Consider the following 23051-nt stretch of genomic DNA (forward strand, 5'->3'; position numbering starts at 1 on the left):
TAGCATATGACCTAGTCATATTGTGTTGAACTTTGAATATCAGGATGAGGGCATTGGATTTTCAACAATGGGAGGTAGAAAGTCACAAAAGGTCTTTGAGTGGCACAGTCACGTGATTCACATGTTCAGAGCTGTCCGTTAGAAAGATCTAACAAAACTGTATTGGATGAAAAGGAAAATAGATTGGAAGACAAGAGACCAGCTGTGCGGTTACTGCAATAGTTTAAGTAAGGAGTAATGAGAGACTGAACAAAGGTAGTGACTGTGCGAATGATAAAAAAGAATCAGATTTGAGAGATACGGGCATAATAGAGTAAGGCTTGGAAATTTATTGGACCAAGTGATAGGATGAGAAGAAAGAAGGAATGTTTGAAGGTTATTGCCATGTGTGATCAGGATAGTGGTGCCTTTGATGAAGATAAGAAAGTTAGAGCAGGTATCAGAGGGAAGATGATGAGTTCAGTTGTAGCTTTGGGTTTGAGGTGCCTTTGAGAGATCCAAATGGAGATGTTCAGGAGGCAGACCAAAACTATGAGACTGCAACATGAGAGAAAGTTCAGACCCAAAGAAAAAGATTTGGGATCTATCCAGGTAGAGATGACTGCTGAAGCCATGGGGGTGGATGAAATCTCAGGGTTGGTGATGGGGATTTGGGGAAAGAGAATGTTTAAAATAGGTGATAAAAGGAGTGTGATAGGGATTTAAGTAAGGGTTCAAATGATAGGCTAGGCAACGAGAAAGGTCTAGTTAAGGTTATGAAACATAAACTTATAATGGACAAAATCAGTGCATATTCCAGCAGCACTCAGGAGACCAGAAATAGGAAGAGACAGTGGGGATAGCGGTGGAAAGGAATTGGGAAGGAGTGGGTAAGGGGAATTTACAGGAGGGTGGAGGAGATTGGATGAATAATGAGATGGGGAAAAAAGGCAAAGGGACTGTATCTATTCAATAAGATAAAATTTAATAGGAATAAATGTAGAGTCCTACAATTTAAGATTAAAAAATGCACTGCCTAACTACAGAATGGGTAAGATGTGACTAGTAACAGTTCAAAGGAAAAAGAGGATTTAGTGAGTTGTGACAGCACTGTGACAAACACTGTAATGTGATGGCCAAAAAAAATTACCTTGAACTGTATTACCAGAACCATATCATTTAAGAGGAAGGGAGTTATAATCCTGCTATATTCTGCGCTGGTCAAACTACACCAGAAATATTGTTTTCAGTCATGGGTAGCACATTTTAAAAAGGAAATTGATAGGCAGATGTAAGTCCAGAATATGATGAGAAGACCTAATACCATGCCATACCAGGAAAACTTGGATGAACTAGGGATGTTTAGCCTGGAGTAGAACAGATTTGGAAGGGAGAACATGACAGTTATCTCCAAGCATTTGAAGAGATTTCATTTCCCCAGGGGGAAATAATAGGAAGAATGAATGAGTAGAAATCAGAGAGGCAGATTTAGACTTGATCCAAGAAAAAAACAGCAATAGAAAAACTTCCCAACAATTAGAATGGTCCATAATTAGAGACAGTGAGATTCCTTCCCATAATTAGATGTCTTTAAGTGGTGGCTGGATGTCTGATTGTCAGATATGTTAGAAAGGGGATCCTATTCATACATTTATTGGACTAGATGACTTCTGAGGTTGCTTCCAACTCTGAGATTATATGATTTTACAATTCTTGAGTGGCGACAAGTACATCCTTAAAACAGCTGACCATTAAATAGGTAGTGATGCCAGAGATCATGATGAGGGCAAATTTTGCCATTTGATTTTCCTCATTTCTATGAGAATAACTGCATTGATACTTTCTAATAATCATATTTCAAATAATTTATTTTCTCTGATAAGAACATTCTTCTCAACCTACTGAAACTATGAATCTTTTCAATTTGAATCATAATGATTAGAATTTTCATTTACCCATGTTTTGCCTCAAAGGTCCTATTTATGTTTTAGTTCTTCCTTTCTATGATTTTCAAAAATCAGAATTTATTTTTGGTGTAGAGTAATTTTAGGTGGTCAAAGTGATTAGAGAGTGCTACCTTTCATCTTCATATAAGATTATAGGATCAAAGATTTTGAGCTGGAAGAGACTTTTGAGGCCACTGAGTCCAACCTCTTTATTTCACAGATGAGACCCTGAGAGGTTAGGTGATTTGTCCAGGGTCATAAAGCTAATAAATGTCAACCAATGAAAAAGTTTGACCAGTATGGTCCTAGCCCTCGAGGGGGCAAGAATGCTAAGGTTAATGATCCCAGAGACTGGACTTCATTTCTCCTTCTCTATTCAGCCTCTTGCTGGATTGGCATAATTAGGGTTAAGTTCTCTGACCCTGGTTTTTCATTCCTTATCAGATAATTTAGGAAAGACTTTTACTTTACTAGTCCTATAGAGAGGTACCATATGGACTCTCTGCCTAAAACTGTATAATAATCATTGAGCATTGAGAGACTCTTTGCCTTCTACCAGAGCATGGATTAGATCTCCTCTCTTCCCTCCATTGTGTGTTGTCCACTTCAGGCATAGAGGCTGCATATTGAGACTGCACATCAAAAATTATCTCTGTGTTTACTGGTGTTCTTCATCTGACTCATCCTAAACTATAATTACCTAAGGCAGGATTTGAACTCAGACCTTCTTGACTATCAGCCTAGCACTTTTACCACTATACTACTGAATATCTTGTTATATTAGGTTGAGCTCAACTTGCTCTAACTCATTCATGCTACTTATCCTAAGTAAATTTGTTAAATCCAAATTCTCTTTCTCATCTATGAAGTTTCTTAAAGTAGCTCCTCTAATTCTACCTCCCCTATTATGCCTCCCAGCCCCATCTAAAGTACTGCAGTTAGGTGGTGCAGTGGATAGAACGCTGGGTGTGGAGTCAAGAAGACTCATCATCTTGAGTTCAAATACAGCTTTAGACACTTATTAGCTTTGTGACCCAGGCAAATTACTAAACCCTGTTTGCCTCAGTTTCTTTATCTGTAAAATGAAATAGAGAAGGAAATGGCAAACCATTCAATTATCTTTACCAAGAAGACCCCAAAATGGGGTCCTGGAAAGTTGAACACTACTGAAATGACTCAACAATAACTATTCCATCTAAAGTGCCCTTTGTACCTTTTTATAGTCAATGCAGGATTGCCATTTTCTGGTCTCCAAACTGTGTCTCTTGAATTTAATGATTGGTTTTACTGTTTCTTCCTTTAGTTTCTGGATGCATGGGTCCTAGTGCCTTGTTTCTTTTAGATTCTTAGATATTTTGGATTCTTTTAGATTTCTTTTAGATTTTTAGATCTGACCTCCTACAAATGAATTTTTTTTTGTTTTCTCTATTATATCTAGATTTTAGTGCTCAAAAAGAGTGGTTTTTTCCCCCAGTGACAGAAGGGAAGTGATTCTGTTTTCTGGTCTCTTGCCTATAAGACTCTCAAATTGGGATGGGGCCCATTAAGTGTCATACCTAATCAATAAACTTGAATGGTATGAATGTAGTCTTATTAAGTGGGAAATAAGATTTTGTTTTATTTCCAAGGAAAGACAATGTTTTTTGAATAAATTTTTTTCCTTGAGTATTGGCACACTTAAGCAGTTCAAAAGGCCAATAGACTAATTCCCTCTATTATTACTATGAGGATATGTGTTATTTTCAGTGTTACCTTTTATGATAGGTGCATGTGTGTGACTATTTCAGATATATTTATACCCAGGAAGAGTAAATAAAACCCAGCTAAGCGCCAGGAAGGTATAAGATGTTGAAGATTAAAATCCAGTCTAGGACATCAGACTGAGTTTCAAATGTTTCTTTTCCCCTCAAAAGTTGAATAACCTTGATCAAATCACTTAATGCATCCATCCATCCATCCATCCATCCATCCATCCATCCATCCATTCATTTAACAAATATATATGAACTACTTACCATGTATAAGGGAATATGCAAGACACTGGGGACATGGAAAGATAAATGAGTTCTTTTCCTCCAGGAGTTTAAATAAGGCATTGGAATAAATGACCTTCAATGAGCCTTTAATCTTATAATTTTGTGCTGGGAATTACAAAAAACTGTGTGTCCTACAAGCATCTGTTAACATATCCTAAAATGGTATTATGGTAATTCAATAATTTTCACTAATGAATGGATATTCTTTTAGAGAGTCAAGCAAAGGACCTAGGAGTGAGTCTGTGGGTAATAAAATTCATTGTCCTTGTTCTTGGGTTCTTGTAGTAACATCAGGAAACTTGCCTAAAAATTATAGTCGCTACTTGATGGGAATCGACCTGGGTCTTTCTGCTGAACCACTGTGATACAGCTCACTGCTATAAGGTTTCTGAGTCAAGAATGCTACAAACGGGTTGATGAGGGGTTGGAATGAGGTTATTACACTGGACGTTAGGTTGCCAGAAGAAGCAGACCTAGCCAGTAGGAAGCGAAGTCAGGAACACGTAAGGTAAGAGTCAGGCTTCCAAGGCAAAATCAGAAAGAATAAAATAGCCAAATCAAGCACACCGATGCAGAAGCTGAGTAGAAAAACATTTGTTCATGTTCACAGCAGGGAGGATAGCACCTGTGTGAGGTTGGCTAGTGGTGGGGTTTCTTCTAATTTTCATATAAAGGTTAATTCATGAGTAAGCAGTTCTCATGCTTCCCCCACCCCATCCCAAGTCTTGACTCTCTAAAAAGCCTGCTTTTCTTATTTTCTCCCAGGTGGTTACGGCTACAGTAATGACTCATTCTAAACTAAGTACATATTCATGGTGACAGCTGAATCCATCTACATATATTCCGTGTATAAGCTGTCTATCATGACTACAGGCCAAACAGAGTTTACTGTCTACAGCAAGGATAAACAGTTAGCACATTTATTAATTAGGATCTTATTTATAATTCTATTATAAAGTAAGTCACTTAATCGTTTGCCAATGAATCATTAATTACATACTAATTAATTAGTAAGTGAATAATGTTGACTCATCGTGGGTCCCTATAATGTGGTATACCAAAATTCAACTCAATAAACACTTATTAAACACCAACTATGTTATAGTTGATAAGAAAGATCTCAGGCTTATAGCCAGGAGACCTGACTTTGATTCTTCTCTCTGACACTTCCTAGCTTTGTGACTGGGAAAATCATTTAACTTCTCCGAAATTTAGTTTCCCAAACTATAAAAGAGAAATATAAATAACTCCATTATTGACCTCATAGGTTTGCTTTTAGAGTAGTTGTTGGTAAACCTTAAAGTGGTTTACTAGCGTGAGTTGTTACAATTTAAATGTACTTGGGGATTCAAGCGTGTTGTTATTTGCTCACTCTAATGAAGGCAGAAGAGTTCAAAGAAACAAATGACAAGTCAAGGGTAAACAAGACCTTGCTTAATAAATACAATATTTAATCCTCCTTAGTTGGTCCCCTTTTGCTTTATCTGACACGTGCATAATATCTAGCTAGCTCTGGTAGTCATATTTGAAGTCATATATCTGCATTCAACTTGCTTCAGTGAAAAAAAGCAAGTGCGGTTGAAGAGATGGTTGAGTAACAAAAGAAGGTCAGTACACTGTAGGTTCCGCCATACTGACCTAGCTTCTGTTTGCTATACATGACATCCCATCACCCAGCTCTGTTCCTGTGCACGGTCTGTCACCTCTGCCTCATTTCCTCAGATCCACCTCACAGAATCTCTCGCTTCCTCCACAGATCAGCTTAAATTCCACCTTCTACAGGAAGCATCTCCTGAGCTGCCCAGTTGTTAATGCCCACCTCTGGAAATTACTTATACCTTCTTATTCCTGTTGTTCAGTTGTTTCAGTCATGTCGGATTCTTCGTGACCCCCTTTGGGTCCCAAAGTCCAGTATCTTTTGGCAAAGATACTGGAATGGTTTGCCATTTCTTTTTCCAGTTCATTTTACAGATGAGGAAACTGAGGCACACAGGGTTAAGTGAATTGCCCAGGGTCATGCAGCTGGTAAGTATCCCAGGCCAGATTTGAACTTAGGTCTTTCAGACTCTGGCCTATACCTCTATCCACTGTGCCACCTACCTGCCCATTACTTATATCTACTTTTATATAAATTCTGTTTTTATTTTTTGGTGTACACATTGTTCTCCCAATAGAATGTAGGATCCTTCTTTCCCTTTGTATCCTCTGTGCCTAACACATTGTCCAAGACACAGTAGGTGTTTAACAAAGGATTGCTGAATTAAATTAATGAATTAAAAGTTCCTTTTAAATAGAAAGGTCAGGACTCTAAAATGATCTCGTAAAAACTGATCCGGAAAACATCCGAGTTTCTCCTTCCTCCTAGATTTATGTTGTATGGATGTTCTCCCCTGAAAATTAAATGCCAGAGGTATAGTGTAACCGACCCATATTATCTTCAAATGCCCCATAGTACAAGGTAGTGCCAAAAACAAATAGCTCTTAAAGTCATTAGTGGCTCATATTTACCTGTCCTAATCTTTACAATACTTGACCAGCCGTGAAAGCATTTCTAAGAAAGAACAATGATGGCTATTTATATTAGTACAGCAAACATTGCAAAACATCCAAAATAAAATTCATCAAGAAAGTACAGCAGGTCTTCTGGGAATCTGTATTCAAATTTCCCTCCAGCACAGAAATCAGAGAACTTGTCATGTCCTTTCGAGAATTGGAAGGGCCTTTAGGGACCATCTAGTTTAATTCTCTCATTTTAGAAATGAGGCCCAGGAATGTTAAGTGACTAGTTCAATAGCATACAGGTAGCAGGATTTGAAGCCGGGTCCTCAGAGTCAGTGGTCTTTCTGTAGGACCACACAACTTTCAGATGTTTCTTGCTACTATTTGCCCAATGAGTAAAGCGGCCATGATTTTTTTTGACTGGGGAATACTGCTATAAGAATCAGTGGTATGGCCCTCTGGACGGTAGTAGCAAATAAAGGAAATGAGAGGGCTCTTGGCCCGTCTGTGAAAAATTGGAGAAATTATGTTGCTTAGGGCAAGACAGAGCATAGAAGTCTACACAGTTTTGTCATGGTGCCATATAGAGAGCACACTCCTCAGAAAGCCAAGATAGGAGTAATAGGCTGATTTTGTTACATAGTTAGAAGGAGGTATAGAATTATGAAATATAAGACAGATTTTACAGAGTCCTTAGGGAATCATCATTTGATCCATCTTCCCCATTTTGCAAATTAGGAAAGCGTGTGTGTGTGTGTGTGTGTGTGTGTGTGTGTGTGTATACATATATGTATAGGGATGTAGACTAGGCTTGCTATTTTATTGATATGGGATCTCACTGGTGAAGAAACACTATATTAATACAGATTAGTACCTATTCTGCACCTTATATAGTTGCTTAGGGAACTAAGAGAGGAAATAATTTGCTGAAAGTCTCACAGACATGTGTCAAAGGGTAGATTTGAATTCAGGTATTCTTGGCTTCAAGGTCAACTCTCTAGCCACTATGTCACACTGCCTTGTGTATGTGTGTATCTATGTGTACATAGATTTCTATATGTCTATATATATTTTCTATATGTTTCACATGGATTTTATCTATATTTTCTATATCTATATCTATATACATATTTTCATATGTCAACATATTTCTATGTTTCATATTGATTTTCATCTATATTTTCCATATATGTACCTATATGTATATATATTTCTATGTCTATATATATTTCTATATATGTTTCACATAAATTTTCATTTATAATTTGTATATATGTATATGTGTTTATGTATGTATATTTTGCTTATGTATTTTCTATATAGTTTTCACATTTATGTTCACATACTTCTACATACATGCACATGTATTTACATATATACACACACCATGCACATATACACACATACTTATTTATTTATGTATATGTATGCATATTATGTACATCTATATACACATAAATGTGGGGTAAAAGAGGAGGAGCAAAGATGAGACAGAATCACTTCTCAGTGTTTATGGGATAATGGTAATGGATGACAGTGATGAAGTAGGAAGAAACTGTTCCAATCTTATTTGGTTTCTGTTTTCTCTTCCTTGGAGAATGGACTTTGGACTAAAAATGTCAGAGCAAAAATAGTTAATGATATTAATAGAGTTGAAACCCAAGACAGGTGAGGCTTCTTTGAGGAGCTCAAGTTACCAGGTGCAGATGAACCACATCCAGAGACCTGAAATAATGGGCAGACCTCACCAAGGAGCCATAGCAAGAAGTTTTAGATCAGGGTGGGGAACCTTGTGGTTCCTTAAGGCCACATGGCCCTCTAGGTCCTCAAGTGCGGCCCTTTGACTGAACAACTTTGTCTTGCAAAGTTTGGATTCAGTCAAAGGGATGCCTTTGAAGATCTAGAGGGGCACATGTGACCTTGAGACTGCAGGTTCCCCATCCCTATGTTTTAGATAGATCATGGGAAAAGGAGAGCTGCCATACAATTGCAGAGAAAAAGTTCGTAAAATTTTAAAAAAGAGTGATGATTGATTCTATAAACTTCCAGCCAGTGAGCTTGACTTTTTCTTGGCAAGATTCTAGTCCATATTGTTCTGTTGTAAAGAGTGTTTTATAAATCCATAAAAACGGAAACGGTGCTTACTGCTTTCCTTTCTAGTTATTCATTTGAAGAACCAGGATGGCTTCATCAAGAAAAGGTCATTTCAGATTAATCTTGGCCAAGTTCGGTGATGAGACTTTGTGACATGCCTGAGGTACCATGAGTTAAGTACATATACATGCATGTATATGTATTTTAAACTATTTTCAAGTATTTAGAGGAATCCCTTATAAATAGAAAACTTGAAGAGCTGTATAAAGCACAGAAACACAGACTGTCCAAGATGTAAGGGATTTCAGAGTGATCTAATCCAACTCCCCTTATCTTCCAGATGAGGCAACTGAAACCCAAAATGAGGCAAAGTAGTTTGCCAATACTAAAGAAATTCCATCATCAATTTATTACCAATGTAGAAAAGCAGTGAGATATAGTAGAAAGAATGCTTCTCTTGGAGGCAGAAGATCTACATTCGAAACCCAGTTTCTGACATGTGACCTCTGCAACTCTGGACAGTATGCTTTTTCTCTGTCACCTCCCAAGCAAAATGAGAATTATCCTAATTCTTAATTATCTGAATTAATATGTGCATTATCTTACAGGGTTACTTTGAGAAAAGCACATTAAATTACCTTACGTGCTATGGAAGTGTGAGATGTTATTATTTCTAAGGAAGTAAAGAACTTCTTGATTAATGTCAGACAGAAAAAAGTCAAAAGATGCAATCTTAAATGACAACTGAATTACCCAACCACAAAAAAAGCAATTATGTTCCTCTTTCCTACTTCAAGTTGTTTCTGAAATGTTTTTCTTTTGTCCTTTTAGGTTAGTTTGCCCGTTTAAAAACAAACAAATGAATAAACTACACCGAGGAAGGTATATGAAAAGAAATGAGAGGGTCTTGCTATTGTCAATTAAAATGTAATTCCTAGATAGAATTTGTCTAAACTTAGAACTGGAATTCAAGAATGACTCAAAGGACCAAGCTATGTCAACTGATACAATGCAGTTTTTTAAAACTCACAAAGCAAAATAAAAAGAGATAGGATGAAAATATCTATTTGAAAGTCAAATTATATAAAGTTTTTTAAGTGAACTGATATGCCTGGTTCATCTAATGATAAAACTCAGTATAACCTAATGACGATAAAGGGAGTTCAAAAGCAGTATTAAAGTCTGTTGAGTGCTGGAACTTCTTCCTTGTCAAGGTAACCCAGCCCTATTCTAATATGGTAGAGCACTGAATTGGCATTAGAATACACTTTGAGCAATTCTGAGAAAAGAGTTCTTACTTACTCTCATTCTTCCATTCCTTATTGCTGGCCCATCTTCTGCCAACCTCAACACATACAGATCCATTTTGTATTCTCTTCCTCCACGGATACTGAATCCAAACCCTTTGGCTCCCTTCTCCATGTCCACAGTAAAATAATCAAAATCCTATTGGGACAGAAAATGGAATGGGAGATCTTTGGATCTCATAGAAGATTTCTCTATGACAATGACTTTCTTCTTCTGCTACAATAGATTTGCACTAGGTGGTAAATAGGTTCAAGGAGATGCCATCTACTCTGGCCATTGGGAAAAAAAAACACCACAAATCAAAACCTCAAACACTCTGGGTCCATTCTAATATATTTGTTTGGGTCCTTTAAAAAGCTATAATTTAGCTACCTTGATTCTGATATGTGTTGGTTTACTTGGAAACATGCTATTATTACACATAGTTATGATCCTCTGACTTGGTCTCCCTGATTCAGCAGCTGTTGAACATCTCTGTTAATGTGTCAGGGTATGCAGGCATGTTTAAAAATTATAGGATTTGCCTATTAGTAAAGTGAGAATTAATGGCTCTTTGCTTTTGCTGTTTCCATGGATTATAAAATATCAAGCAGAAGCACACAAATCATAATTGATCTTCCATGTTAATAGGAAAGTTCTTTTTTTTTAAAGCTGCCTTTTATTGATTTTTCTTTAGAAATTTTATTTTTGGGATAGAGGTAATCTTCCATAAAGATGATAAAAATGTAATCTGATCTAAATACAGATATGCTTTCTTTATTTAGCTCCTGATGAAGAAGTATTTGAAGGTCCTTTTCCTCTACCCCATTCCATCTCCACATCTACAAAGTATAAACATTTACAAAAATTGCATTGTTTTGTGTACGTTGGGAATGGCTTTGTTTTGAATTTTTACATTTCTGCTTTGCCTAACATTTTCAGCATCTGCCCTAAGGGCTCAGTTAAATGTATTTTAACTGGGTTAAGGTATTATGATATCTAAGAATTAGCTGGCATATTGCTAGCACGGATTCGTTTAACCCATTTCTCTCCTGTTTCAACCCCTGCACTGTCAACATTAAGAGAAAATAGGACACAGGGGACCCCTGGGGTACTGTCTTGGCTAGCAGAAAACCATACTCAGTATTTTCTTAAATCACTTTGCTCATTTAAAGAGGCTGCAGGAAAAAAAATTATGGGTTGAGAACAATAGCAACAAAACAATCCTCTAAACTAATAGCAATGGATAATCTTATTGTTTCTAATTCTGATAATGCTGTGATTTTCCTTTCTCTATGTGCTGATTTAGAGAATCTAAAGAAAGTGGTTTCTAACTTATTTAATTAAAAATTCTTAACTTAAATATGAAATAAAATGAACACTTCTTTATATGATGGACCAGAGAAAGGGCATTGTAGATGAAACCATGAATTTCTCTTAAGTCTAGCTTTCTTTTCTTTATAAATCTATAACTTCAACATATAACTTTCAATTGCTCTGCTTGCTTCCTTCCAGCTTTCTTTCCGTTATCTTCTTGGCATTTAATGCTTCCAAAACCTCTTTGTGTGTGTGTGTGTGTGTGTGTGTGTGTGTGTGTGTGTAACCTATTGCTAGTCTGCTTCCACAACCTCTACCTTCGCTACCTTCACTCAACAACAACAACAACAACAAAACTCATAAAAAAACCAAATATCTTATAAAAAATATGCATGGTCAAGCAAAACAATTTCTCACACTGGCTATGTCTAAGAAAGTATGTTTCACTCTGCACCTTGAATCCGTTACCTCGGACTTATTTTTAATCATGAAATCAGAAAATTTCACGCCTGGTAAGTTGCTTAGAGTTCATCTAGTTCAATCCCCTTATTTTATAGATGGGGAAACCGAGACCCAGAGCGATAGTGATAATTATATATTTTTCTTTATTCATTTGAATCCAATGTAATAAGTATTTATGGTGCAAATTACCTGGGGTTGCCTGTAATCTGATAGAGGATATTGCCTCGTGTCTGGAGAATGTTGCCTGTAGTCTAACAGAGGTGGTTGCCTATAGTCCAAGGGTGGTGGTTGCTGATAATCCACTCCTGGGGGGTGTCTGTAGTCCAGTGGGGGCTGTCTGTAGTCTGTGGCTGGCTGCCTGTAGTCTGTAAATGGAGGCTGTCGGATGTCTGGTTTCACATCTTGCCTTGCTTTTACTTCTGACCTATAACTAAACACATCAGAATAATGATTAGTTGGATATCTTGGGTCTTGAAGGGGAGAGAAGGTCGACAGTCTTCAAACATAATCTTAAAAGAAGAGTGTAAGTTTTTCTAGCCCTTTCACAATTAGAGAATAAGCAAAATAGTGCTCTAGGCCTTAAACTTTTTCCACTTGTGACCCCTTCAGTGCTTCTTAGAGTTTGGGTCAACTCACTAAAACTCTTAAGTTACAAAACACGTATCAACTTGCACTGGAAGACAGAGTTTTCTCATCTGGAAGTTCCCTATTCCAAAGAAATTAAAATAAACAGAATGTTTTCTATTTAGCAAACACCATGTACATTTTCAGCTAAGAATTTAAGTATTCAAAGTCAAAATGACGGCTCTACCTGATACTCTCAGTTCATAATGACATAATGACTACAATTTTTAATTACTATGTATAAAAAGGCCAGGGATATCACTGTGCCCAATTGTTTATTGGTTAAAAAAAGATTTAAAAACCTCATAGATCATTGGATATATCATATGACATTTTCCTAGGGATCTACATGTATCTTAAAAATAACTATTAAATATAATTGTATCACAATAAGCTGGGTTTTGTTACACTAGATTGTAATTCATCTTTTGTTTTCAAAGAGGATCAATGGGTTCAAGGCCTTTATCTGATGCATACTGGCTGTGACCATGGGCCAGTCACTTAGCCTCTAGAGCAGAGGTATCAAACATGAGGGCCATGAGGCTAAACCAGATTAAAATGTAATTGGGAAATATTTTACAAAATAAATAAAAATAGAATAAAATATTGATAATATGACATTTTAAAACTAAGACAATATGTGGCCCACAGGGAATCTAGCTTATTCTTACATATGTCTATTTGATTTTGACATCACTGTTCCAAAACAACTCTCTAAGACCAATTTGCAGAACAGGTGCCACATTGAATTGGAGAGGGCTTTCTACATCCAGGAATACCCTCTACTAGTGAAATCATAGGTCCCATCCTTATCCCTATTTCCCCCTTCCATAATCTCAGTTGCTCCTTAATACAATTTAAAAAAACAAACCAAAACCATTTCTTGTGTACTAACTATAAGACACGATGCTAGGTGCTGGGGGGAAAAGTAATGGTGTCTACTCTCAAAGAGTTTACATTCTCCAGCATCATTTCTGTATTTACAAATATTCCATGTGTTGTGTTTTTGAATAATTAATCAAAAGAACTAGGCAGGCTGTGACTGTACTCAGAGTACATATCAAATAAGATATTATGAGGAGTATATGATGAAAGAGGGGAGAAGGGTATTAATTCACTGATTTTTCACCTTTTAGAATTTGGGAGCCTCTCATTCTGTGTATGTTTCTATATTCTAGTCACCGTCTTAATACATGCAAAAAGCAAAGAAAAACCCAACCCCAAACAATCATAGAAACCACTCAAGAGTTTCCAGCTGCTTTGGTTTGTGAAGTCAAGGTGTCATAGATTGGGAGCGCCTAATTTCCCCCAAAGGGGAAATGCCTGGTATCAACCATTGTAGGGCAACTGAAAAGGAGAGCATTCTCTCCTATTGTGATCATGAATAAATAGTGTGCTTGGCTCTCTAGCTCACTGCTTATTACCATGGTAACAATCCACAATAAGTCACCCAGAGACTTAAGTACAGAGAACTGTCATAGGATGCCAAGTAAGGGGAAGAAAGATAACCTTTTATATAATGAGAATTTAATAATCTCACAAAAGCTAAATTTCTAATATTGATTTCAAAACAAGGAAGAAGAAAATATTAAGTTCTAAGAAAAAGTTGAGATTTATTACAAAAAGGAAAACATACAGGGACTTTTTTTCTTTTAGATTAGATGGTCCCTTCACAGTTTTATTAACTGACCAAGACTGATCTATGTTAATTTACTAAAAAAACCAATATTTGGTGGGAATACACTGAAATTGCCCTCAACAGATGTGAATGGCTCTGTCTGAGTCCCTTGGAAAGGTATTTATAATGCACAATTATTTAAAATTAGCTCTTCTCAACAGATATCATTTTGGTATTTAACTCTGACAGAGGCAAGGAATGCCTTTTGGGAGTTGCATAATTTAAGTTCTGCTTTGAGTCCCAGCAAGCTGTCCAGGTACCTACTGGGGAGCCTGCACAAAGAGAAGAAAATTATTTAAATACTCTTTGAGTAAGATGCTTAGTTATGCAAATGCCTGTATTCAGCACTTGGAATTAAACTGACTATCATTTGTTGGTGTGTGTGTGTCAAATTTCTCTCTAGAAAGATTCTTCTTGACCCTAAAGATATTATATGATTTTAAGTCACAGTGTATCACTATAATTCCATTGTTCATATTTTATTTTTGTGAACTCACTATTATCATCTCAGTCCAACCAAAGGCGTCCACATGTATTGCAAAAAAGTTGATATTCAACAATTTCCATTTAGATCAATAAACATTTTTTAAAAAATCTATGTGCAAGACGCTGTGCTGTATTCTGGAGATACAAAAACAGGAAGCTAATGGCCTCTGACTTCCAGGAGTTTATTAAAGAATAGCACTAGCTAGAATTTATATAGCCCATTAATGTTTGCAGAGAGTTTGATGTGGCTTACCTCATAATATCCTCACAACCATGTTTTATAGTTGAGGAAACCTAGGCTAAGTAATGTTAAGTGACTTGCCCTAGGTCACACTCAGATCTCCCTGACTAGCTACTGGGGGAAATAACACACAAAGATAAGTAAATGCAAATTATTTTGACAATACAAAATAACTTCAAGAGGGAAAGTGCACTCTTTTTCAAGTCCAGAAAAGCTTTGTATAGGAGAGCTTTGTCCTGAATTAGCTGGGAGATTGTATGATAATAGGTTGAAATAATAACGGCTTTATGACTGGTCTTTATATGGTGGTTTAAGGTTGGCAAAATACTTTAAAAATACTATTTCAAATTTGATCCTTACAAAAACCCTTGGAGATGGGTGCTTAACAAAATGCTTTCTGATTAATTGATTGCTCTTTCTCACCATACAATATTAACTCTAATAAATCTGCTATCTCACAAATGAATGATATTGGGGCCAGTTCAGATAACAATGCCACTTGGAATTTTTGTAACCCCCTTTCTTCTTTAAACGCTCAAAAGACATTGCTTTTTATATTTCCATGGTACAACATATATGTGCTTACAATTACATACATCTTTATGAAAGAGTCTTAAAATTTGAGATATTGGGATTGTTAATTTAAAGCTAGCAGACATCAAGTAGTTTAAGTCTCTTATTTTTACAGGTAAGGAAATTGAAGTCTAGAGAGAAAAGACAACCTGTTTCACATAAAAGCTAATAAGGTATATTGTTTATTTAGAAAATCAACCTCCAGCCCCTTTTTACCTTTTTTCATAGGATCAGAGATTCAGAGCTGGAAGTGACCTTAGAGCCATTTTTCAGATGATGAAAGTGAAGCACAAGGAGGTTTTGATTTGCCCAGGGTCACACAGCTAATGTCTAAGGCAACATTCAAACCCAGGTCTTCCTTACTCCAAGTTCAGTGCCTTATTTACTACAGCACACAATCTCTTTTATGTACAAATCAATTGAAACAAAGTAAGCTACCAATTGCCTATGTTAATAGAAAGGGAGGGTGTCATGGTTAATACTAAACATTGGAAAATTAGGTTTTGAAATGAATTCTATTTGACTTTGAGGTATGTTATATAATAGTTTGATTTTGTTTTCCTGGCAGATTCATCTCCCTAGATAAAGTTTGGTTTGTTATGACATTAAGATTATTTTTTACTTTTTGAATATGCACTAACTGGATGGTGTGGGAGGAAGGAAATACTTTGGAGGATGCCAACCCACAAAATAGATAATGTCCTTGCAGGTAGTTGAGTAATACCATTTTATTGCATTCCATTCTAACAGTACACTTGCCTTAATTCACCTAAAGGGCAGCAGACCATGTGCACATGCATTGATTGAAAGTCACAATGCATCTTTGTTGATACAGAACCTAACTTGATTGGGAAGATCCTTCAGAATGACCCCGAAAAAAGGCAGAAGTTTTTTTCTTGTCTGCTTGAGAAAATACCATTGTAGCTGCTGGGTGGGAACCAGCGGTAAGGGAAGGGCCACATTTTTGTATGTATGGTAGTTGCCCTGAATTGAAGGATTGTCTGGATACCAGCAAGGATTTAGGATGTCAGTTACCAATAACACTAGTGCTGATTCTCAATGAAAAGCCTAGCAATGCTTGGAGTCAATAACCTATAGCACTTTGAGTGATTTTGGACTGAAGTAACTAAGAAAATCTGGGCAAAGATGTGAGATCCATCTATCCATGCATGCATGCATGCATCCATCCATCCATCTTTTTGTCTATCTGGAGATATATGTATATATTACCACATACCAACATATATATATATATATGTATGTATATATATGCATATATGTACATATGTATATGGAAAGAGACACATACTCACACACACACACATACACATACATCTATACAGGATGTTCCAGAAGTCCTAGTGTTGTTTTAAGCTACTAAGGCTTGAATTTTTAAACCTTATGAAACACACGCACACATCCATGCACACACATATGCATAGGGTGTTCCAAAAGTCTTAATGAAGGTTTTTTTTTAAAATTTTTAGGCAGTTGGGGTTAAGTGACTTGCCCAGGGTCACACAGCTAGTAAGTGTCAAGTGTTTGGTCTGAGGTCAGATTTGATCTCAGGTCCTCCTGACTTCAGGGCTGGTGCTCTATTCACTGTGCCACCTAATTGCCCCCCTTAATTAAGTTTTGATAAGGCTTAAGCTTTAAGTGTGTGTATGCATGTGAGTGCATGTGCAATACATATGCATATGTGTATATATATACATATATACATATGTGTATATCAATAAAGATAAAAAGGGGGCTGTTACTATTAATCCTAGTGTGTAGGAAATGTTTTGTTTTAAAACGAACAAACAAAAAGTTGAACAGACTATAATGAGATCATAGCAGGTGGGGCCAGGGGCCACAACCAACAATCTTCCTGAATGAAGGCTGATTCAGTATGAGACCAGCACAAGAAAGGAGGTGTGAACTCCCTGTGTCCAGAGGAGTGTGATTTTGGAATGGTGTAAGTGGTTCAGGCAGAGCCAAGAGAAAGAGCTGGTTCAGTGACTGGTGGGGCCTCTTCCACTAAGTTTAAAATGAATGCTAGCATGAGTCAAAGAATCTGATGAAAGAGCACACTGCCAAAGCTAAATCATGTGAGGTTTATTTCGGAGGCATCCAGGATTTACTCTTGACTCTTCTGGTTCCACCTGCCTTTTCCCCCACCATCCCCACCGACTCCACCACCCATAACTTCCTCTTTTTGAGGTTACCTTTCATGTACTCAGTATGCATCTTTCAATAATTCAAAAAAATTTATCAAGAACCTGCTATGAGCCAGGTAGTGTGCTAAGGGCCACAGGGGTGGAGAACCTGTAGCCTTGAGGTCACATGTGGCCTTTTAGATCCTTGGCTGCAGGCTTTTGACTGAGTCCAAGTTTTACAGAACAAATCCTTTTATTAAAGGGATTTGTTCTGTGAAGTTTGGATTCAGTCAAAGGGCCACACTTGAGGACCTAGAGGGCCGTATGTGGTCTCGAGGCTGCAGGTTCCCCACCCCTGGTAGGGATACAAAAAGAGGCAAAACATAGTTCCTGTCCTCAAGGAGCTTACAATCTATGGATACAAGGGAGGTGAGTAGTTGGAGCAGAAGAAGGAGAACATTCCGGACATGGGGAACAGCCAGAGAAAATGCCAGGAACAGGAGATGGAGTATCCTGCTCATGGAAGAGCCAGGAGGCCACTATCACTAGATAGAAGAGTACGTGTGGGGAGGAAGGTGAAAGGAAATGAGAAAGATATGAGAGGGCTAGGATATGCAGGGCTTTGAATACCAAACAGAGCATTTTGTATTTGTTCCTGGAGATTATTGGAAGCTACTGGATTTAGCGAGTGGGGGAGGGAGAGATGTGAAAGAGAGGTGTCGTGATCAGACCCATACTTTAAAAAAAATCCCTTTAGTGGCTGAATGGAAAATAGATTGTACACATTTCCTTATAAATTGTTCCCCCCACCTTCCCCAATTAGGATGTAAGATCCTTGAGCGTAAGAAAAGTTTTTAAAAAAAATTTCTTTTTCTTTGTATTCCTAGCACCTAACATAGTACTTAACACATCTGTCCAGATCTTCATGTAGTAAACTCTGAATAAATGATTGATTCATCTGTGGAATTCTTATTTTTGCCATTTATTCTACAGGCTTCATTAACTTTCCTATCCAAGCTTTTAACTCTGCCCCCCCACCCCCGACATATCATGTAAATATCTAAGGATGATAGACATTTTGTTTTCTGTGAAGTCAATGGGAGGAATCAAAGTAGAGCAAAACACCTGGAAATAACATCTGGGGTATGGGAACAATATTTGCTTTGCAACAGTGCAAATGAATTCTGATCATCAAAAAGATGTTCTCACTCCAACTTCCCCAATATGGGAGGCAGTGATGGAAGGCAGGTGTTCTGAAAATATCATAATTATGGAGAAGATCATTGAGGATTTTATATTTTCTCACAGTCTACTATTTCTTATCTTTAGCTAAAGGAAAAAATTTAAATGTGTTTTTAAATCTACATTATTCTCAAATCCTACCACCACTTTCAATTATATGGAGGATATATAATAATGTTCTAAAGCTCACAGTTTTATCTATCACTTTCCTTAGAGCTCAAGGTGGCGTACACACTGCCCTCAAAAGTCTTTCTTCTAAGTAGTGGGTAGCACTATTTACATACTTTGTGCATAGGATGAGCCACTGTCATTACAATATCTGCCATTTTCTTTTCTTTACTAGAAGCTCCAAGAGGGATGAGTTCCCATCTTGCCCTGGCAACCTCTTCCAGGATCAAACAATGCTGACCACCTACTTTAAATCCCTCAGTCTACTGCATCAGACCATCATCATTCTCATTAGTCCAATGCCTTTTTTGTACCCTGATTTATGTTTCTCCACTGCTGATAGTGACCTCTTTTACCTTTTTCAGATTCAAAGAACTTCCTTTTTTTTGAAAGAAATAAGTGTGATGGTTGACTTTCTTGTTGTTCCTCATATAATGACGTGCACTGTGCCTGACATACAGTAGGCACTTAGTAAATGTTTGACTTGACTTGAAGTCTCATCTCCCATCTCCAGGCCTTTGCACAGCTCATCCCCACGTGCCTGCAATGCCCTTTCTCCTCACATCTACCTATTAGATTCCCTAGTTTCCTTTGAGTTTCACTCAAGTGCTACCTTCTATATGAAGCTCTTCCTGATCTCAAAAGCTACTAGTACTTTACCTTGAATGTTATCTTATGCTCCTTTTACATATAGATACATGTAGATGTAGATAATTAATTATGTGTGTATGTGTAGTTTCACCTGATAGAATGCAGGTTCCTTGAGGGCAAGGTCTGGTTAATTTTTGTCTTTTAATCCCCAATGCCTGGCTTAATAAATGCTTGCTTATTTAGCACAGTAAGGGGCTTAATAAGTGAATGAATTAATGAAAAGAAACATTTCATAGGCACTTATTTAATGCCAAAGATGGATTTGTTTGATTGATGGGGCAGACCCTCATTAAGGACTAACCAGTGCTTCCAAAGCCCAGAGTACTTGATGTCAGTCTAATGGATTTCAAGAAGTTCAGCTGGACATACATTGTATGTCTGCAAGTCATGGCTGGGTCATTCTCTGCAGTGATAAATTCAGGTATGTCAATGATTATGTGAGCTGGACAGTATCCTCTCTGCCTTTCAATGCAAAGTGAGAAAATAGAGCAACTCGGAGATTCTGGAGCATTCTGCTTAGGAAACATTACCCTTGACCAGGAGTCCATAATCTAGGTGTGTGACTTTTTTTTTTAAATTTTTGATTAATTTATTTCAATATCACTGATTTCCTTTGTTATAACATAGATTTTATTTTATGCATTTAAGAACATTATTCCCATAGATTTCACTAGAATATCAAAGGAATCCACGACATAAAAAAAATTGAAAACCTCCACTCCAGACCAAGCTGCTTCCCAATCACAGGAACGCTCCAGTGAAGGCTAGACAGAGGGCTCATGTCTCATGAGGGACTTTGAGAAATTCTTAAACTAAGTTTCTCCATCACAAGATTTCTATGAAGCAGGTGCAGATATCATTATTTTCATTCTTACAAATAAAGATATTGGAAGACTGAAAGTCAAGAGATAGATGAGCTGTGCTTTTATAAATAATGAGAGCAGTAAGATCAAAATGTTGCTTAGGATAAACATAGCTTTCATTTGAAGGGACTGGAAACAACCCAAATCTTGTAACTTGTAAATCCAAATTTGTCTCATCTTTCTTTCCCCTGATATCTGGAAGTGAGACACCTCAGAGATGCTTACCTGTTTTCATGTCCTTGCAGCTGCAGGGGCTGGGGAGGAGGTGGCTGGGTGACAGGGCTGTTAGGGGCCACAGGACTCTGCTGGGCCAGTGGACTCTGCTGAGCTGTGGGGCTGTGCTGTTGGGCCATGGGGCTCTGTTTCTCAGAGCTGGGGGCAGATGCTGGGCTGTTCAGCTCTGCAGAATGAAAGCCAAAGATGAAAATCCAGTCATGTAGGCATTAGAAAACAAAACTGAGGGGATTAATAATGACCATTTCCTGCTACGGACCACCTTGGGAATTTTTCATTTCCTGACTTTGGCTATTTTGGTTTCATAGTCAGACTTCTAAAAGAATGAGAATCAGCCTTATTGCCATCCTTTATTACCTGAAATTAGAAACTCTTTTTCAACAATTACTCTCATTGACATGAGTGTCATTTTAAAGATCATTCAATCAGGACAAATGGTAAAAGTTTCTTTTTTTTTTTAATGATTTCTGTTAAAAAAAAAAGAAAGACAAACTAGGGACATTGGCCATTTCAAAAATGACTTGGAGTGGCACATTTTAATTCAGTATGGATGACTTGTAGCGGAGACAAGGTCTCTTAGCCATGGGCATTTGGGCAGGAATGGTAAATCTTATTTCCATTTTAAAGTTTAGTTAAGGATGCTGGAAACAGTCCTGTTACAAATGAATACTTTCCAGATTCCCTTCTCAATGGTTTTGTTATTAGTTGCATTCAGTGACCAGTAACTCGTAACTCTGGGGTGCCACAGTTGCACAGACAGACACAAAAGAACATCTGGGCATATAAAGATCCCAGGAGCCATTTCTTTAAAAAATACTTGGTAGCTTTAATCTTTTTCATAATTTGTTAAGGTTTCAACTGTAATTACTTTTGTGTATTGGGACAAGAGAAGAAATTGGCATATTTTACACTGAGAACACATTAACTCGGTTCAGATTTCCAATAACCAGTCTTGCTCAAATGGATTGAATTTCTATTAAATATTGGAAAGGCAATATGATATAGTGGATAGAATGTTGAGCTTGAAGTAAGGAAGACCTGGGTTCAGATCCTACCTGTCATTTATTAGCTGGGTGACTATGTACAAATTGCTAATTCTCTCTGAGACTCAGGTAGCCAAAAAAAAATATCCTCTACAATATTTGTAGAAAAGTTAATAGTGTTTTCTGGTAACATCCTATTTTCATTAAGACAAGTTCAGATATCATTTTCAGTCAGTTCGTGGTGAATAAGTAGGTAGATAAAGGGAGAATATCTATTGATATCTCCTTTGAAAATGACATATATTACACTCTCTTTCTGATTCTTCTGGATTGATTTGCAAAACCAGGTGACTATTTAGTTATTTAGTATCTGCTGTGAGAGTGTTAGACTATACTCAGAGAGAGTTAGATCAACAGCAGAGGGTGATCTAAATAAAGCAGATGACAATGAGCTATGTAATCACATCAACTTCCATATAAAACACTGTGCTCCTAAGATGCAATTCCCATCTCATTATGTGGGGAGTAGCTAGTCCCCTGGGTATGGGGATGTTGAAATCATACTCAGACTTTGTTGTTGTTGTCTGTTGAGAAACTGCCCTAAGTTGTACAAATGGTGACTCTCTTCCGGGCCTCAGGATGGAGCCATTGTTTCACAATGAGTTTTCATAGGCTAAGTGGAAATTCTGAATCTGTGACATACAAACTTTTCCTATATGGGAAAGAAATGCTCTGTCTCCTTTTATCTGATGTAGTTTCCTCCAGGTCTTCAAGATTGATTCAGCCAAATATGAAATAAAAAGAATTCTCCAGAGCTCGAGTACTATGTATGCCAAGCCATTTTTCAGAACTGTACTTCTCTCAATGATGTTCGATGGGCCCCAGCATTCAACAACATAATGACTCTTCTCTGAAATTGCTGTACTATTCATACTACAAGGAGCAGCTGAATAACTGATTGTCTCTGGGTTTAAAATGTTTTGACTACAAAGGCACTTAACTTGTTCCATGAAAGAAATTAGTTAAGATCTATAAGAAGTCAGGCAGTAGTTGAGGGAAACTAGAAATAACAACAGCTCACTAATACCACACTGATAGCAGCTATGTAGATGCCATGATAACAGCAAGCAAGTCAGGAACAATTACCTCTACTGGATGGGTTCCAATGACTCTGAGAGGCCATATTAAGGCTACTTACCCTCCTGAGGAATGATTCGAAGTGTTACACTAAGACCGGCATCTTTTATGAGCTTGACAATATCTGCATGAGGCATATTGATGATAGATTGGCCATTCACAGCTAATATCCGGTCTCCAACTTTTAGTTTTGCACAGCGATCGGCAGGACTTCCATCAATAATACGGCCAATTTTATGCGGCACAGCTAAGAAGAAACCCACAACAATTGTTACTAGTGATACTAAAAAAAAAAAAAGTAAGTTTTAGAAAAATCAATGAGTAATGGCTATTGGTTTATTTATACTTTGGATAGACAGGGACTCATCTCATCTGTAAGCAGAGCTTAAGAAACAAGTGTTTTGTTTTAT

General features: G+C 37.2%; 1 protein-coding gene across 1 annotated transcript in view; it reads right to left on the bottom strand.

Annotated features, from left to right (window-relative positions):
* Positions 1-23051, bottom strand: part of MAGI2 (membrane associated guanylate kinase, WW and PDZ domain containing 2) — a 1168341-nt gene that overhangs the window by 111144 nt on the left and 1034146 nt on the right. Inside the window, exons 15-18 of the mRNA XM_027838694.1 lie at positions 22703-22888; positions 20513-20687; positions 11810-12050; positions 9857-10000 (exon numbers count right to left, since the gene is read on the bottom strand). Coding sequence (XP_027694495.1) covers positions 9857-10000; positions 11810-12050; positions 20513-20687; positions 22703-22888 — 746 coding nt within the window. The remainder of the gene's footprint in view (positions 1-9856; positions 10001-11809; positions 12051-20512; positions 20688-22702; positions 22889-23051) is intronic.

The sequence above is a fragment of the Vombatus ursinus genome, unplaced genomic scaffold, assembly GCF_900497805.2.
Source record: "Vombatus ursinus unplaced genomic scaffold, bare-nosed wombat genome assembly UNPS02014830.1, whole genome shotgun sequence".
Classification (NCBI taxonomy): domain Eukaryota; kingdom Metazoa; phylum Chordata; class Mammalia; order Diprotodontia; family Vombatidae; genus Vombatus; species Vombatus ursinus.